The sequence below is a fragment of the Oncorhynchus gorbuscha genome, linkage group LG15, assembly GCF_021184085.1.
Source record: "Oncorhynchus gorbuscha isolate QuinsamMale2020 ecotype Even-year linkage group LG15, OgorEven_v1.0, whole genome shotgun sequence".
In the NCBI taxonomy this organism is placed as follows: Eukaryota; Metazoa; Chordata; class Actinopteri; order Salmoniformes; family Salmonidae; genus Oncorhynchus; species Oncorhynchus gorbuscha.
Genome location: NC_060187.1, coordinates 78,365,306 through 78,384,475, shown reverse-complemented (window position 1 = coordinate 78,384,475; position 19,170 = coordinate 78,365,306). Strand labels below are relative to the sequence as shown.

General features: G+C 46.6%; 1 protein-coding gene across 3 annotated transcripts in view; it reads left to right on the top strand.

Moving 5' to 3' along the window:
* LOC123996569 (ephrin type-B receptor 5-like) overlaps positions 1-19,170 on the top strand; it is a 74,028-nt gene that overhangs the window by 16,630 nt on the left and 38,228 nt on the right. For all 3 annotated transcript variants that reach the window (XM_046300015.1, XM_046300013.1, XM_046300012.1), the window contains exon 2: positions 9,626-9,690. In XM_046300015.1, coding sequence (XP_046155971.1) covers positions 9,626-9,690 — 65 coding nt within the window. The remainder of the gene's footprint in view (positions 1-9,625; positions 9,691-19,170) is intronic.

Genomic DNA, 19,170 nt, shown 5'->3' with positions numbered 1-19,170 from the left:
GGTTAACGTTAAAGATGAGGGTTTGTGGTTGAAATCCCATTTGTGATTTTTATTATTTTTTTATTTAACATTTATTTAACTAGGAAAGTCAGTTAAGAACAAATACTTATTCACAATGACGGCCTAGGAACAGTGGGTTAACTGCCTTGTTCAGGGGCAGAACGAATTTCACCTTGTCAGCTCGGGGATTCAATCGAGCAACCTTTCGGTTATTGGCCCAACACTCCAACCACTAAGCTACCTGCTGTAACGAAGTAGTCATATAGTTTCCCATCTAGCAGGGCCAGATAGTGACTACAGACACATATCACCTCAACCACCGACACTGTCAGGGAAAGTCAGCAGGCTGCGCTACTCTGTGAAGACAATTATCCCCTGAGGTTGTGTGATATTGAAAAACAAAGGCAATTGAAAGGAGAGTAGTCAATGTTTCAGTGGCCAACCTTGTATTGTCATTGCAACACGCTAGAATAGTTGAATTCTGGCACTAGTTCCAATATCATTTCCAAGAAACACATATTCCATTGTAAATATAATGCCAATTTGAATGTCAACTGTCATGGAGCAGTTGGTTTTCATCATGGAGGATAGTTTGCAGAGCTGACAGAAACAGAATTGACATCAATTCTCCGAAAATCACGTTTCCGTGCTCTTAGCTGAAGTGAGGCTTAGTCCCGTAGAGAAGAGATGTAAGATATGGAGAGTCAGATTCGTGGCTCGTCACGTCTCTGACAAGAAGCTAAATGGCAGAGACATCAATATTACATTTCTATGATTTATACATGAATCTGGTCCAAAGTAGAGGGTTAATTAAATGTGAAATGAGACATCCGTTAGTGTTGTGTTCTACCAGGATAAAACAAGTTTCCGTATTTCTAAGGAGGCCATAATGTGTGCGTGTGGAATGCTGGAATGCACCTGGATGCACCTAGTCACCTGGAATGCATTTAAATGAACAGGTGTGCCTTGTTAATTTGCTGCTAGGTGACCTAGGGGGTAGCATTTTCACTTTTGGATGAATAGCGTGCCCAAATTCAACTGCCGGCTACTCATCCCCAGAATATAAGATATGCATATTATTAGTACATTTGGATAGAAAACACTCTGAAGTTTCTAAAACTGTTTGAATCATGTCTATGAGTATAACAGAACTTATGTAGCAGGCGAAACCCAGAGGACCAACCATTCAGATTTATTATTTTTTGAGGTATCTGTCTTTTCAATTGAGTTTTCATTGGGAATCCAGATTTCTAAGGGACTTGCTTGCAGTTCCTACCGTTTTCACTGGATGTCACCAGTCTTTAGATATTGGTTGAGGTTTTTCCTTTTTGGAATGAAGTACGGCCATCTTGAATGAGAGTCACTTGAAGTGGACTGTTTGAGAGAGCGCGTGACCAGAAAAGTAGCGTCAGTTTGTTTTCTTTTTGGATTGAACACAGATCATCCCGTCATCAATTGTATCGATTATTTACGTTTAAAAATACCTAAAGTTGTATTACAAAAGTAGTTTGAAATGTTTTGGCAAAGTTTACAGGTAACTTTTGAGATATTTTGTAGTGACATTGGTCAAGTTGGAACCAGTGTTTTTCTGAATCAAACGCGGCAAATTGACATTTTGGATATATATTGACGGAATTAATCGAACAAAAGGACCATTTGTGATGTTTATGGGACATATTGGAGTGCCAACAAAAGAAGCTCGTCAAAGGTAAGGCATGATTTATATTTTATTTCTGCGTTTTGTGTCGCGCCTGCAGGGTTGAAATATGCTACTCTCTCATTGTTTACTGTTGTGCTATCATCAGATAATAACATCTTATGCTTTTGCCGAAAAGCCTTTTTGAAATCTGACATGTTGGCTGTATTCAGGCTTTAATTTGCTATCTTGCATGTGTGATTTAATGAAAGTTAGATTTTTATAGTCATTTATTTGAATTTGGCGCTCTGCATTTTCCCTGGCTTTTGGCCAGGTGGGACGCAAGTGTCCGGCCTATCCCAGAGAGGTTTAACACCCCGGACATCCTACAATCTAAGCTTGATGCCCTCAATCTCACACAAATTATCAATGAACCCATCAGGTACAACCCCAAATCCGTAAACACGTGCACCCTCATAGATATCATCCGAACCAACTTCCCCTCCAAATACACTTCTGCTGCCTTCAACCAAGAAATCGTCAATCACTGCCTCATTGCCTGCATCCGTAATGGGTCTGCGGTCAAACGGCCACCCCTCATCACTGTCAAACGCTCCCTAAAACACTTCAGCGAGCAGGCCTTTCTAATCGACCTGGCCCGGGTATCCTGGAAGGATATTGACCTCATCCCGTCAGTCTCCCTATTCTTTAAAAGTGCCTTCCTCACCATCTTAAATAAGCATGCCCAATTCAAAAGATTTAGAACCAGGAACAGATATAGCCCTTGGTGCACTCCAGACTTGACTGCCCTTGACCAGCACAAAAACATCATGTGGCGTACTGCATTAGCATTGAATAGCCCTCGTGATATGTAACTTTTCAGGGAAGTTAGGAACCAATATACACAGACAGTTAGGAAAGCTAAGGCTAGCTTTTTCAAGCAGAAATTTGCATCCTGTAGCACAAACTCAAAAACGTTCTGGGACACTGTAAAGTCCATGGAGAATAAGAGCACCTCCTCCCAGCTGCCCACTGCACTGAGGTTAGGAAACACTGTCACCACCGATAAATCCATGATAATTGAGACTTTCAATAAACATTTTTCTACGGCTGGCCATGCTTTCCGACCTGGCTACCCCTACCCCGGTCAACAGCCCTGCACCCCCCACATCAACTCGCCCAAACCTCCCACATTTCTCCTTCACCCAAATCCAGATTGCTGATGTTCTGAAAGAGCTGCAAAATCTGGACCCCTACAAATCAGCCGGACTAGACAGTCTGGACCCTCTCTTTCTAAAATTATCTGCCAAAAAGTTTTCAACCTCTATTTGCAACCTATCATCTGAGATTCCAAAAGATTGGAAAGCTGCTGCGGTCATCCCCCTCTTCAAAGGGGGAGACACTCTAGACCCAAACTTCTACAGACCGATATCTATCCTACCCTGTCTTTGTAAGGTCTTCGAAAGCATCAACCTGGCCAAGGCTTTCGACTCTGTCAATCACCACATTCTTATCGGCAGACACAACAGCCTTGGTTTCTCAAATGACTGCCTCGCTTGGTTCACCAACTACTTCTCTGATAGAGGTCAGTGTGTCAAATCGGAAGGCCTGTTGTCCGGACCTCTGGCAGTCTCTATGGGGGTGCCACAGGGTTCAATTATCGGGCTGACTCTCTTCTCCGTATACATCAATGATGTCACTCTTGCTGCTGGTGATTCTCTGATCCACTTCTACGCAGACGACACCATTCTGTATACTTCTGGCCCTTCATTGGACACTGTGTTAACTAACCTCCAGACGAGCTTCAATGCCATACAACTCTCCTTCCGTGGCCTCCAACTGCTCTTAATTGCAAGTAAAACTAAATGCATGCTCATGAACCGATCGCTGCCCGCACCCGCCCGCCCGTACAGCATCACTACTCTGGAAGGTACTGACTTAGAATATGGGGACAACTACAAATACCTAGGTGTCTGGTTAGACTGTAAACTTTCCTTCCAGACCCGCATCTCTAATCCAAAATTAAATCTAGAACCAGCTTCCTATTTCGCAACAAAGCATCCTTCACTCACGCTGCCAAACATACCCTCATAAAACGGATCATGCTACCGATTCTCGACTTCGGCGATGTCATCGATAAAATATCCTCCAACACTCTACTCAACAAATTGGATGCAGTCTATCACAGTCTCATCAGTTTTGTCACCAAAGCCCCATATACTACCCACCACTGCGACCTGTACACTCTCGTTGGCTTGCCTTCGCTTCATACTCGTCGCCAAACCCACTGGCTCCAGGTCATCTATAAGTCTTTGCTAGGTAAAGCACTGCCTTATCTCAGCTCACTGGTCACCATAGCAGCACCCACCCGTAGCACGCCCTCCAGCAGGTATATTTTACTGGTCACCCCCAAAGCCAATTTCCTCCTTTGGCCACCTGTCCTTCCAGTTCTCTGCTGCCAATGACTGGAACGAACTGCAAAAATCACTGAAGCTGGAGACTCGTATCTCCCTCACTAACTTTAAGCACCAGCTGTCAGAGCAGCTCACAGATCACTGCACCTGTACATAGCCCATCTGTATATATCCCATGCAACTACCTCCTCCTCATACTGTATTTATTTATTTATCTTGCTCCTTTGCTCCTCAGTATCACTACTTGCACATTCATCTTCTGCACATCTATCATTCCAGTGATTAATTGCTATATTGTAATTACTTCACCACTATTGGCCTATTTATTGCCTTACCTCCCTTATCTTACCTAATTTGCACACACTGTATATAGACTTTTTTCCACTGTATTATTGACTGTATGTTTGTTTACTCCATGTGTAACTCTGTGTTGTTGTATGTGTCGAACTGCCTTGCTTTATCTTGGCCAGGTCGCAGTTGTACATGAGAACTTGTTCTCAACTATTTTTTAAATATTTTATTTCACCTTTATTTAATAACCAGGTAGGCTATTTGAAAACAAGTTCTAATTTACAACCTCTACCTGGCCAAGATAAAGCATAGCAGTGTGAACAGACAACAACACAGAGTTACACATGGAATAAACAAGTCAATAACACAGTAGAAAAACAAAGAAAAAAGAGTCTATATATATTGAAAAGGCTGAGGAGGTAGGCGAATAATTACAATTTAGCAGATTAACACTGGAGTGATAAATGATCAGATGGTCATGTGCAGGTAGAGAACTAGCCTGCCTGGTTAAATAAAGTTGAAATAAAAATGTTAAAAATTACAAAATAATGTTAAAAATAACACGGGACACAGAGACAGAGACAGAAAGAAAGACAGAGAAAGAGAGACAGAGACAAAGAGAGACAGAGACAAAGAGAGACAGAGACAAAGAGAGACAGAGACAGAGACAGAGAGACAAACAGAGAGAGAGACAGAGGGCGTCAGAGAGAGCGAGACAGAGACATAGCGACAGAGGGACAGAGAGACAGACAGAGCGACAAAGACAGAGCGACAGAGACAGAGAGACAGAGAGACAGAGAGACAGAGACAGAGACAGAGAGACAAACAGAGAGAGAGACAGAGGGCGACAGAGAGAGTGAGACAGAGACATAGCGACAGAGGGACAGAGAGACAGACAGAGCGACAAAGACAGAGCGACAGAGACAGAGAGACAGAGAGACAGAGAGACAGAGACAGAGACAGAGAGACAAACAGAGAGAGAGACAGAGGGCGTCAGAGAGAGCGAGACAGAGACATAGCGACAGAGGGACAGAGAGACAGACAGAGCGACAAAGACAGAGCGACAGAGACAGAGAGACAGACAGAGACAGAGAGACAAACAGAGAGAGAGACAGAGGGCGTCAGAGAGAGCGAGACAGAGACATAGCGACAGAGGGACAGAGAGACAGACAGAGCGACAAAGACAGAGCGACAGAGACAGAGAGACAGAGAGACATAGACAGAGCGACAGAAAGACAGAGAGACAGAGAGACTGAGTGAGAGAGAGACAGAGAGAGACAGAGAGACAGAGAGAGAGAGCGACAGAGAGACAGAGAGAGAGCGACAGAGAGAGACAGAGAGACAGAGAGACAGCGACAGAGAGACAGCGACAGAGAGAGAGCGACAGAGAGAGAGAGACAGAGAGACAGAGAGAGAGAGAGACAGAGAGAGAGAGAGAGAGACACGGAGTGAGAGAGAGAGACGGAGTGAGAGGGAGAGACAGAGAGAGACAGAGAGATGGAGTGAGAGAGAGAGACAGAGAGAGCGAGACAGAGCGACAGAGAGAGAGAGAGAGACAGAGAGAGACGAGCGACAGAGACATAGTGAAAGAGAGGCAGAGTCAGAGCGAAAGAGAGTCAGAGAGTCAGAGAGTCAGAGAGACAGAGAGTCAGAGAGACAGAGAGTCAGAGAGTCAGAGAGACAGAGAGTCAGAGAGTCAGAGAGACAGAGAGACAGAGAGTCAGAGGGTCAGAGGGTCAGAGAGTCAGAGAGACAGAGGGTCAGAGAGACAGAGAGACAGAGAGTCAGAGAGTCAGAGAGTCATAGAGTCAGAGAGACAGAGAGTCAGAGAGTCAGAGAGTCAGAGAGTCAGAGAGACAGAGAGACAGAGAGACAGAGAGACAGAGAGTCAGAGAGACAGAGAGACAGAGAGACAGAGAGTCAGAGAGACAGAGAGACAGAGAGTCAGAGAGTCAGAGAGTCAGAGAGTCAGAGAGACAGAGAGTCAGAGAGTCAGAGAGACAGAGAGTCAGAGAGTCAGAGAGTCAGAGAGACAGAGAGTCAGAGAGTCAGAGAGACAGAGAGACAGAGAGACAGAGAGACAGAGAGACAGAGAGTCAGAGAGTCAGAGAGTCAGAGAGTCAGAGAGTCAGACAGCGACAGAGAGCGACAGAGAGCGACAGAGCGAAAGAGAGGCAGAGTCAGAGAGACAGACAGAGTCAGAGAGACAGAGAGAGACAGAGCAACAGACAGAGCGACAGACAGTGTCAGAGAGACAGAGAGAGACAGAGCGACAGAGACATAGCGAAAGAGAGTCACAGAGACAGAGAGAGACAGACAGAGAGAGTCAGAGAGAGACAGAGAGAGAGACAGAAAGAGAGACAGAGAGAAAGAGAGAGAAAGAGAGAGAGATGAAGTGATCAAGATGAGTCTTGATATATGACGAAAGACTCTAAAAGGTTATTAAGGGTATTAACTGAGCTTATGGGGGAGGGGATCCTGTAGTTTGTATTCTTAGAGGTGTGTTAGACATGTTTTAAGTTAAGTATGCCTATTCCTATTTCCTCCAAGATATTCCCCACAGTTTAGTCTGTACAGTACAATGGTTTTAGTGGAGCTATTCATTATAATGCCTGCAGTTGGATATCATCTTTTGCTATCATAGTCTATTTCAATTCTGCACTTGATGTTAATACGTACCTTCAGGATCCTGGTTTACTTTAGTGTAACATGAGGGAGGGAGGGCGGGAGGGAGGGAGGGAGGGAGGGAGGGGCGGGAGGGAGGGAGGGCGGGCGGGCGGGGAGGTTGAAGGACAGATTTGTGGTCTCCATCTAATAATAATAATAATAATATATGCCATTTAGCAGACGCTTTTATCCAAAGCGACTTACAGTCATGTGTGCATACATTCTACGTATGGGTGGTCCCGGGGATCGAACCCACTACCCTGGCGTTACAAGCGCCATGCTCTACCAACTGCGAGCATAATCCAAAATAAATCTCTTTACGAGAGAAAGAGGGAGAGAGAGGCGGGTGGGGGGGGGTCGAGAGACAGAAGGAGAGAGAGAGAGGGAGGGACAGAGCGAGGCGGGTGGGGGGGGTCGAGAGAGAAGGAGAGAGAGAGTTAAAAGCATCTCTTTAGCGTGGGTCACTGTGTTATCTGTCTAGCCAAACCACCTTTTCAGATCACATTCCATCTCCCTGATCAACATTTAGGTGACAGTCTCTCCCACTTTATCTCTATCTGTTTCTGTTGGAGAAAAAGACAGAACGATCTTCCCCTCTCATGCAGAAAACTCTGTAACATTAATTAGAAATGATAATACATTCAAATGTTATGGCTGAAATGCAGAAATGATTCATTTGTAAACAGAGGATGGTTTCTGTATCTGTGTGATGTAGCCTTCAGCTCTCTCTCTCTGTGTCAGTCTCTCTCATCTCTCTCTCTCTCTGTGTCAGTCTCTCTCATCTCTCTCTCTCTGTCAGTCTCTCTCATCTCTCTCTCTCTCTCTGTGTCAGTCTCTCTCATCTCTCTCTCTCTCTCTCTCTGTGTCAGTCTCTCTCATCTCTCTCTCTCTCTCTCTGTGTCAGTCTCTCTCATCTCTCTCTCTCTCTGTGTCAGTCTCTCTCATCTCTCTCTCTCTCTCTCTGTGTCAGTCTCTCTCTCTCTCTCTCTCTCTGTGTCAGTCTCTCTCATCTCTCTCACTCTCATCTCTCTCTCTCTGTGTCAGTCTCTCTCATATCTCTATCTGTGTCAGTCTCTCTCTGTGTCAGTCTCTCTCATCTCTCTCTCTCTGTCGCTCTCTGCCTCTCTGGGTCAGTCTCTCTCATCTCCCTATGTGTGTTTGTGTGAGTGGTGTGTGTGCACGCATGTGTGCATGTGTGTCAGCACACACTCTTGTGTGTATGTCTGCATGCTAATTAGGTTAGCTGATTAGTGCAGTGTGTGATGGAGGCAGACAGCGTGTTTGCTCTGTGTTAACCCTGTCTGTGCTGATATCAGCATCAATCACGTGTCATGTGTTCTGAACACCGAACTCTCTCTCTCTGTCTCTCTCTCCCCCCCTCATGTCAAATAATGACTGTTTGCTTCCCTAATCCTAAAGTAGCTGACATCCAAGGGCTTATAGAATGCTGTTGCAGGCACTCAAAGTTACTGCATGAAACTTGGGAATAATTGGTAGCTAGGCTTCTTCTCCAGATGCTGTTGGTGATCTGTACTAGTGGAGTGGTTCACCAACCATTTCCTCACTTGATAAATAAATGCTGTGGTTGTCACTTTTGTAGCAATATAATTTGCCCCCCTTCTACCCCCCTCTCTCTCTATCTCCCTTTCTCTCTCTCGCTCTCTCTCTCTCTCTCCCTCTCTCGCACCTCCTCTCCCGCTCTCTCTCTCTCTCTCTCCCCTCTCCCGTTCTCTCTCTCTCTCCCCTCTCTCGCCCCTCCTCTCTCTCTCTCTCTCTCTCTCTCTCTCTCTCTCTCTCTCTCTCTCTCTCTCTCTCTCTCTCTCTCTTCCTCTCCCCCTCTTTCGCCCCTCCTCTCCCTCTCTCTATCTCTCTTTCGCCCCTCCTCTCCCTCTCTCTCTCTCTCTCTCTCTCCCCCTCTCTCCCTCTCGCCCTCTCTCTCTCTCTCACTCCCTCTCTCTCACCCTCTCTCATCCCTCTTCTCTTCTCTTCTCCCTCTCTCTCTTCTCTCTCTCTCCCCCTCTCTCCCTCTCGCCCTCTCTCTCTCTCACTCCCTCTCTCTCTCCCCCCTCTCTCATCCCTCTTCTCTTCTCTTCTCTCTCTCTCTCTCTCTCTCTCTCTCTCTCTCTCTCTCTCTCTCTCTCTCTCTCTCTCTCTCTCTCTCTCCTCTCTCCCTCTCCCTCTCTCTCTCCCCCTCTTTCGCCCCTCCTCTCCCCTCTATCTCTCTCTCCCCTCTTTCGCCCCTCCTCTCCCCTCTCTATCTCTCTCTCCCTCTCTCGCCCCTCCTCTCCCCCTCTCTTTCTCCCCCTCTCTCGCCCCTCTCTCTCTCTCTCTCCCCTCTCTCTCTCCCCCTCTCTCGCCCCCCCTCTTTCGCCTCTCTCTCTCTCCCCCTCTTTCGCCCCTCTTCTCTTTTCTCTCTCCCTCTCTCTCCTCCCCCTCTCTCGCCCCCTCTCTCGCTCTCTCTCGCCCCTCTCTCACTCTCTCTCGCCCCTCTCTCGCTCTCTCTCTCTCTCTCGCTCTCTCTCTCTCTCTCTCACCCCTCTCTCTCGCCCCTCCTCTTTCTCTCTCGCCCCCCCTCTCCCTCTCTCTCTCTCTCTCTCTCTCTCTCTCCCTCTCTCAGTGATGCTGCTGGACACAACAGAGTCTACCTCGGAGCTTGGCTGGACCACCTATCCTGACACGGGGGTAAGCAGAGGACAAATCACTGAGCAAATCTCAAAACGCACACACACACACACACACACACACACACACACACACACACACACACACACACACACACACACACACACACACACACACACACACACACACACACACACACACACACACACACACACACAGGGCTCTGGTCAAAAGTAGGTGGACTTCATTGGGTATATAGGGTGTCATTTGAAACATAGCTACTGATCGATATGACATCATCAACGTTGACATTGGTAATAGATTGCATGATGAGGCTCCAGTTCATAAGATGGGTTTGGGGTCCCATCAGAGCAAATCAAAGCCTGTGTGTGTGTGCATCATCTTCATCATTACCATACTCACTGAAGCAGTATCAAAAACAAATGATTATGGTAATGGGGTGACTGTAAATGTCCTATTATATGACTGACTTACATTTCAATCTACTGTATACAGCTGCATCATGTACTCTTGTATCCATCAGTCTTTCTGGTGTTATGAAATACAGAGCTTGTATGAATACCGTACAGGCCTGGTGTATATTAGAGCCAGCTGAGTATGATCACGCTGATTGCTGTGAGGAAGCTTTGCATTTGCATGGGTGTGTTTTTTATAGAGCCACAGAGATGAGAAGTGGTTCTGAGATGGAGATATGGTGATTGGACCTGGGGCACTAAGCTAAGAGAAGCAGACAAAGAGGGAGAGAGCAAGAGAGGAGAGAGAGGGAGAGAGTTTTCCGTTAACCATTTCCTCCCCCTTTTCAGAATTCCTCCTCTTTGTCTTGAGGGCCTGTGGATACTCTTTATATATATTTTCCTCCCTTCGTCTTGTTCCTCCTCCTCCCCTCTTTCTCTCTCTCCCTCTTTCTCTTCCCTTCACTGCCTCTCTCCCTCTCTGTCTTCCTCTGCCCTCCAGTGTCCTTGCTCCTCCCTGTCCTCTCTCTCCTCTGCCTCTCCCCATCCCTCCTCCACTCCTCTCTCTCCTCTCCATCCCTCCCACACTCCTCTCTCTCCTCTCCATCCCTCCCACACTCCTCTCTCTCCTCTCCATCCCTCCCACACTCAAATCAAAAATCAAATCAAATCAAATGTATTTATATAGCCCTTCGTACATCAGCTGATATCTCAAAGTGCTGTACAGAAACCCAGCCTAAAACCCCAAACAGCAAGCAATGCAGGTGTAGAAGCACGGTGGCTAGGAAAAACTCCCTAGAAAGGCCAAAACCTAGGAAGAAACCTAGAGAGGAACCAGGCTACTCCTCTCTCTCCTCTCCATCCCTCCCACACGCCTCTCTCTCCTCTCTATCCCTCCCACACTCCTCTCTCTCCTCTCCATCTCTCTATCCCTCCTACACTCCTCTCTCCTCTCCATCCCTCCATCCCTCTTCCACCCCTCTCTCTTCTCCATCCCTCCATCCCTCCTCCACTCCTCTCTCTCCTCTCCATCCCTCCTCTACTCCTCTCTCTCCTCTCCATCCCTCCTCCACTCCTCTCTCTCCTCTCCATCCCTCCATCCCTCCTCCACTCCTCTCTCTCCTCTTCATCCCTCCATCCCTCCTCCACTCCTCTCTCTCCTCTCCATCCCTCCTCTACTCCTCTCTCTCCTCTCCATCCCTCCTCCACTCCTCTCTCTCCTCTCCATCCCTCCATCCCTCCTCCACTCCTCTCTCTCCTCTTCATCCCTCCATCCCTCCTCCACTCCTCTCTCTCCTCTCCATCCCTCCATCCCTCCTCCACTCCTCTCTCTCTCTTCTCCATCCCGCCATCCCTCTTCCACCCCTTTCTCTTCTCCATCCCTCCATCCCTCCTCCACTCCTCTCTCTCCTCTCTATCCCTCTTCCACCCCTCTCTCTCCTCTCCATCCCTCCATCCTTCCTCCACTCCTCTCGCTCCTCTCCATCCCCATCCCTCTTCCAACCTCTCTCTCCTCTCCATCCCTCCTCCACTCCTCTCTCTCCTCTCCATCCCTCCCACACTCCTCTCTCTCCTCTCCATCCCTCCATCCCTCCTCTACTCCTCTCTCCTCTCCATCTCTCCATCCCTCCCACACTCCTCTCTCCCCTCTCCATCCCTCCTCCACTCCTCTCCATCCCTCCATCCCTCTTCCACCCCTCTCTCTCCTCTCCATCCCTCCTCCACCCCTCTCTCTCCTCTCCATCCCTCCATCCCTCCTCCACTCCTCTCTCCTCTCCATCTCTCCATCCCTCCCACACTCCTCTCTCTCCGCTCCATCCCTCCTCCACTCCTCTCTCTCCTCTCCATCCCTCCCACACTCCTCTCTCTCCTCTCCATCCCTCTTCCACTCCTCTCTCTCCTCTCCATCCGTCCTTCCCTCCTCCACTCCTATCTCTCCTGTCCATCCCTCCACTCCTATCTCTCCTCTCCATCCCTCCACTCCTTTCTCTCCTCTCCATCCCTCCTCCCTTCCTCTCCATCTCTCCATCCTTCCTCCACTCCTCTTCTCCATCCCTCTATCCCTCCTCCACTGCTCTCTCTCCTCTCCATCCCTCCTCCACTCCTCTCTCTCCTCTCTATCCCTCCTCCACTCCTCTCTCTCCTCTCCATCCCTCCTCCACTCCTCTCTCTCCTCTCCATCCCTCCTCCCTTCCTCTCCATCTCTCCATCCCTCCTCCACTCCTCTCTCCTCCTCTCCATCCCTCCATCCCTCCTCCACTCCTCGCTCTCCTCTCTGCCCTGCAGGGTGTTGGTGGCATTGAGACCCCCATGTAATTTCTACTGTTCTCTTCCTCCCTTCTTCCATCCCTCCTCTCTTCCTCTGCTTTCTGTTCCTCTTTTCATTTTCATCATCTCCCATCCCTTCTCCCTCTCTTCTCCCTCTCTCTTCTCCCTCTTGCCTCCCTCCCTCCCTCCTTCCTCTCTCTCTCTCTCTTTGTGCCCTTCACTGTGTCAGAGGCCTTGCCCCTCCCTGTCCTCTGTCACTGAAGATTTGGTGTTTTTCTGGGAGTTCGGTTCAGATTAAATCACAAATGACTCGTCTCTCTCCTCCACCCCCCCCCCCTCCCTCTCCAATCTGTCTACTTTTTTTCCGCTCATGAGAGGGAGAGAGAAAGAGGGGGAGGGGATAAAAGGAAGGGGAAAAACACAGAAAACAAATGCAAGCAGGCGGGTTTCAGTATTTATTCATGGATGTACGGTGGCACAGCACACACGCGATGTCACACATTTAGACCTGTGCTCACTCACTCACACTCATCCTGTATGACTGGCTGAGAGTCTCAACTCTATCCCCTACCATGACTTTTACCTACAGTACCTCTCTCTCCTGCTCTCTCTCACACAAACACAATCTGTCTCACGCATGCACACACATAGTGTCGCTCCATCATTCTCCCTCCCTCGCTCTCCCCCTTCATTTCTCTCTCCTTCTCTGTCACCCCCCCTCTCTCCGAACATAACCCGGATCACTGCCTGGAGGGGACAGCCCCCCCCTCTCTCTCTCACACACAAACACAATCTGTGTCACATACACATTCTGTCACTCTCTCTCTCTCTCACACACACACACACACACCATCCTATTTTTCCTCTCTTTCCATGTATCTCTCCTTCTCTGTTTCCGTCTCTCTCTCCTAACATAACCTGTATCAGTGCCTGGGAGGGACTGTCCCTCTCCTCTCTCCATTAGTCTGCCAGCCTCTCAGCCTCTTTTCACGTTTTCACTGATGTTCTCATTACTCCAATTGCACCAAATGGGAATGCACTCTGTCTGTCAGTGTGATGGTGGAGGGCTTTGGTTCTCTGCTCTTTTTCTGTGAACAAGGTGACACACACACACACACACACACACACACACACACACACACACACACACACACACACACACACACACACACACACACACACACACACACACACACACACACACACACACACACACACACACACACACACACACACACACACACACACACACACACACACACACGAGAGATAAAGTATACTCTGCTAGGGTGTACAGATCAGGACCCTGGCAGATTGGAATGATGATGAGGACTAGTAAACAGCAGTAGAGTAGCTACTGTACTACAACAGATAATGCTATGCTTGTCACTCAGGGCCACAATGGCCTTAAGCAAAGCCTTTTCATACAGAGGAGCGTCCTAGTGTATAATGGCTGAAACTAAGCCCTGCATCACATTTACATTTGACTCATTCAGCAGACCTTCTCATCCTGAGCGACTGTTTTGAGCAGCAACGCTGTCCTGCATTTTACATCTTACGCTCCACACCATAAACTTGTGTTCTTACCCTCCATAACCAAAAATAACATAGAAAATACTTTTCTTTAACGCTTTCATCTGTGTTGAGTCTGTCTGTCTGTCTGTCTGTCTGTCTGTCTGTCTGTCTGTCTGTCTGTCTGTCTGTCTGTCTGTCTGTCTGTCTGTCTGTCTGTCTGTCTGTCTGTCTGTCTGTCTGTCTGTCTGTCTGTCTGTCTGTCTGTCTGTCTGTCTGTCTGTCTGTCTGTCTGTCTGTCTGTCTGTCTGTCTGGTGTGCTTATTGTTATTTTGACCCTTGGTTATTGTTATTACTGTCTTCCTGTTGACAATTTTGATTCTTATAATTTTCATTATTATATTGTAAATATCCATCGTAAGCTTTGGCAATATGTACATTGTTAAATTTAATTTAATTGAGACAGAGAGACAGAGAGAGCAACCACTGCACAACAGCTGCATTTCCTGACAAAATGTAAAAAATAAAAAATAAAGTGTCATTTCCCCAAATTTGAAACCCTTATTCAAGGTTTCAAAGACCTCTCTGATGAGAGGAAGATACCCGTCCTGTTGGGGGAGGACGCAGAGAGCTGTGGGTTGGCAGCGCACTACATTGCTTCCTGCCATAAGATGAGGGACCGTGTCTGACAGACCAATCAACATGTCCTCTACTGTATGCTTATTGTTATTGTTCAATCTATGGTTATTTAGACCCTTGGTTATTGTTGTTACTGTTGTCCCGTCGACAAGTTCTTATTATTATTATTATTAAGTCGGTTAGGACATCTACTTTGTGCATGACACAAGTAACTTTTCCAACAATTGTTTACAGACAGATTATTTCACTTATAAATTCACTGTATCACAATTCCAGTTATTCAGAAGTTTACTAAATTGACTGTGCCTTTTAAACAGCTTGGAAAATTCCAGAAAAGGATGTCATGGCTTTAGAAGCTTCGGATAGGCTAATTGACATAATTTGAGTCAATTGGAGGTGTACCTGTGGATGTATTTCAAGGCCTACCTTCAAACTCAGTGCCTCTTTGCTTGACATCAAAGGAAAATCAAAAGAAATCAGTCAACACCTCAGAAAAACAATTGTAGACCTCCACAAGTCTGATTCATCCTTGGGAGTAATTTCCAAACGCCTGAAGGTACCCCGTTCCTCTGTACAAACAATAGTATGCAAGTATAAACACCATGGGACCATGCAGCCGTCATACTGCTCAGGAAGGAGACGCATTCTGTCTCCTAGAGATGAAAGTACTGTGGTGCAAAAAGTGAAAACCAGAGCAACAGCAAAGGACCTGGTGAAGATGCTGGAGGAAACAGGTACAAAAGTATCTATATCCAAATCCTATATCGACATAACCTGAAAGGCTGCTGAGCAAGGAAGAAGCCACTGCTCCAAAACAAGCCATAAAAAAGACAGATTACGGTTTGCAACTGCACAAGGGGACAAAGATCGTACTTTTTGGAGAAATGTCCTCTGGTCTGATGAAACAAAAATAGAACTGTTTGGCCATAATGACCATCGTTATGTTTGGAGGAAAAGGGGGATGCTTGCAAACTGAAGAACACCATCCCAACCGTGAAGCACAGGGGTGGCAGCATCATGTTGTGGGGGTGCTTTGCTGCAGGAGGGACGTGCACTTCACAAAATAGATGGCATCATGAGGTAGGAGAATTGAGGATATATTGAAGCAACATCTCAAGACATCAGTCAGGAAGTTAAAGCTTGGTCACAAATGGGTCTTCCAAATCAACAATGACCCTACACATACTTCCAAAGTTGTGTCAAAATAGCTTAAGGTTAACAAAGTCACAGTATTGGAGTGGCCATCACAAAGCCCTGACCTTAATCCTGTAGAAAGATGTCAGAACTGAAAAAAAACGTGCGATTAAGGAGGCCTACAAACCTGACTCAGTTCCACCAGCTCTATCAGGAGGAATGGGCCAAAGTTCACCCAACTTATTGTGGGAAGCTTGTAGAAGGCTACCCAAAACGTTTGACCCAAGTTAAACCATTTAAAGGAAATGCTACCAAATACTAATTGAGTGTATGTAAACTTCTGACCCACTGGGAATGTGATGAAAGAAATAAAAGATTAAATAAATAATTCTCTCTAATATTATTCTGACATTTCACATTCTTAAAATAAAGAGGTGATCCTAACTCACCTAAGACAGGACATTTTTTACTAGGATTAAATGTCAGCAATTGTGAAAAACTGAGTTTAAATGTATTTGGGTAAGGTGTATGTAAACTTCCGACTTCAACTGTGTTCATTCCACCGATTAGGTTAAAAATCTTTTCTTAAACATAAGCAAACATAATGAAATAGGGAGAGAACTACCTGCATTTGTCCAATAGAAACTCTCGTTTTAGTTGCAGAACAAAATGCGACCTCAACTGGAGCCAACGTCTTGAGCTGAGCAGCTATTTCAGAAAGGAAAGTATTGACAAAGAGCTGTCTTATCAAATATCTCCTTACACAAAATCCTTCAGGTGATAACTCAGCTCCACTTATCATCTCTCTCATCAACTCTGACTGAGTTTAGTGAACAGGGAATTCCGTCACACAGACACAAAGCATATACGCACAATATGTTATTCTGGCCGGGTGGTGCCATATTAACAACTTCTCCCTCAACGTAACCAGTACTAAGGAGATGATTGTGGACGACAGGAAAAGGAGGACCGACCACGCCCCCATTCTCATCGACGGGGCTGTAGTGGAGCAGGTTGAGAGCTTCAAGTTCCTTGGTGTCCACATGAACAACAAACTAGAATGGTCCAAACACACCAAGACAGTCATGAAGAGGGCACGACAAAACCCTTTCCCCCTCAGGAGACTGAAAAGATTTGGCATGAGTCCTGAGATCCTCAAAAGGTTCTACAGCTGCACCATCGAGAGCATCCTGACTGGTTGCATCACTGCCTGGTACGGACATTGCTCGGCCTCTGACGGCAAGGCTCTACAGAGGGTAATGAGTACGGCCCAGTACATCACTGGGGCTAAGCGGCCTGCCATCCAGGACCTCTACACCAGACCGTGTCAGAGGAAGGACCTGAAAATTGTCAAAGACTCCAGCCACCCCAGTCATAGACTGTTCTCTCTACTACCGCATGGCAAGCGGTACTGGAGTGCCAAGTCTAGGACAAAAAGGCTTCTCAACAGTTTTTACCCCAAAGCCATAAGACTCCTGAACAGGTAATCAAATGGCTACCCGGACTATTTGCATTCTGTGTCCCCCCCCCCAACCCCTCTTTTTACGTTGCTGCTACTCTGTTTATCATATATTCAGTACATAGTCACTTTAACTATACATTCATGTACATATGTACATACTACCTCAATTAGCCCGACTAACCAGTGCTCCCGCACATTGGCTAACCGGGCTATCTGCATTGTGTCCCACCACCCACCACCTGCCAACTCATCTTTTACGCTACTGCTACTCTCTGTTCATCATATATGCATAGTCACTAAAACCATATCTACATGTACATACTACCTCAATTAGCCTGACTAACCGGTGTCTGTATGTAGCCTCGCCACTTTAATAGCCTCACTACTGTATATAGCCTGTCTTTTTACTGTTGTTTTATTTCTTTACTTACCTATTATTCAGCCAAACACCTTTTTGCACTATTGGTTAGAGCCTGTAAGTAAGCATTCCACTGTAAGGTCTACCTACCACCTGTTGTCTTCGGCGCACGTGACAAATACACTTGGATTTGATTTGACTGTGTTTATATTTGTACATGAATTAGAGAATGAGTTTGCATATGTTAGGAATGTATTACATGGTATTATGACCATGGGTTCTCTGACATCATAACACTGTATATCACAATGAAAATGTAAAGGGTGTGTCTTTGAGTCCGTGTGCCATTTTCCCCTCCTGTAGGATTTAAGGCCTATGCATACGTGCCCCTTATTCCTCCTCTCACTGTCTGAATAGGATATCAGATGTCAAACATGCTGATATGGACTTTTCACCCAGTTAACAGAGAACAATACTATTCGATGACATTCCACTCAAGGTGCCATAAACCCCAGTTATTATGAACGAACATAAGATGACCCAGGAGAGACTGCTGAAGGTTAAGGAGATTGAAAAGGCAGTAGAGCTCAGCAAGAGTAATGCAGAAAAACAGATAGCAGACAGCATGGAGGTCTTCCCTGCTCTTGGGCGCTCCATTGAGAGAAGCCAGGCTGAGGTCATTATGGAGATTGAGAAGAGACAGAAAGCAGCAGAGGAGCGGGCTGAAAGGCTCGTTGAAGAGCTGGAGCAGGAAATCACTGAGTTACAGAGAGGAAGCACGGGGCTGGAGCAGGAAATCACTGAGTTACAGAGAGGAAGCACGGGGCTGGAGCAGGAAATCACTGAGTTACAGAGAGGAAGCACGGGGCTGGAGCATCTCTCAGATATTCAAGATCACCTCCTCCTCCTTCACAGCTCCCCATCCATCTGCGCCACCCTTCCACCTACCAACAACTGGTCTGAGATACAGTAAGTGTCCACAGTGGTCTGTGTGTGGGGACTGTGATGAGTACTGTGTCTCAGCTGGAGGAGACACTGAATAAAGAGATGGAGAGTTTGTGTGATGCTGAGCAGAAGAGGATGCAGCAGTTTGCAGTGGATGTGACTCTGGACCCTGATAAAGCACATCCATTCTTCAGCTTGGCTGCGGACAGGAAACAAGTCAGACATGGGGACAAAAAGCAGAATCTCCATGACAACCCAGAGTGGTTTGGAGATGCAACCTGTGTTTAAGGAATGCAGGGGTTCTCCTCAGGGAGTTTGGGTTTTAGGAGTGGCTCGAGAGTCCATCAACAGAAACTCTACTAAGACACTGTTCCCTAAAAATGGATACTGGAGCTGATAAATGGGAACTTTTTTCCTAATGCTGGTGGGGGTGCTTGTGGATTATGAGGAGGGTGAGGTCTCCTTTTACAACGTGGAGGCCAGGTCTCATATCTACTCTTTCACTGGCTGCACCTTCACTGAGAGACTCTACCCATTCTTCTCTACAGGAAATAATTATTCTGGTGATAACTCAGCTCCACTTGTCATTTCTCCCATCAAGTCTGACAGAGTTTAGTGAACAGGGAATTCAGTCACAAGGAAGCCCAAAAAAACTGTACATTTGAAATTGTTGATATGTTTAACTTTAATAGAGAATAAGCTGGCATACTGTCATTGATCAAACGTTACAATGTTAATATTCTATGATG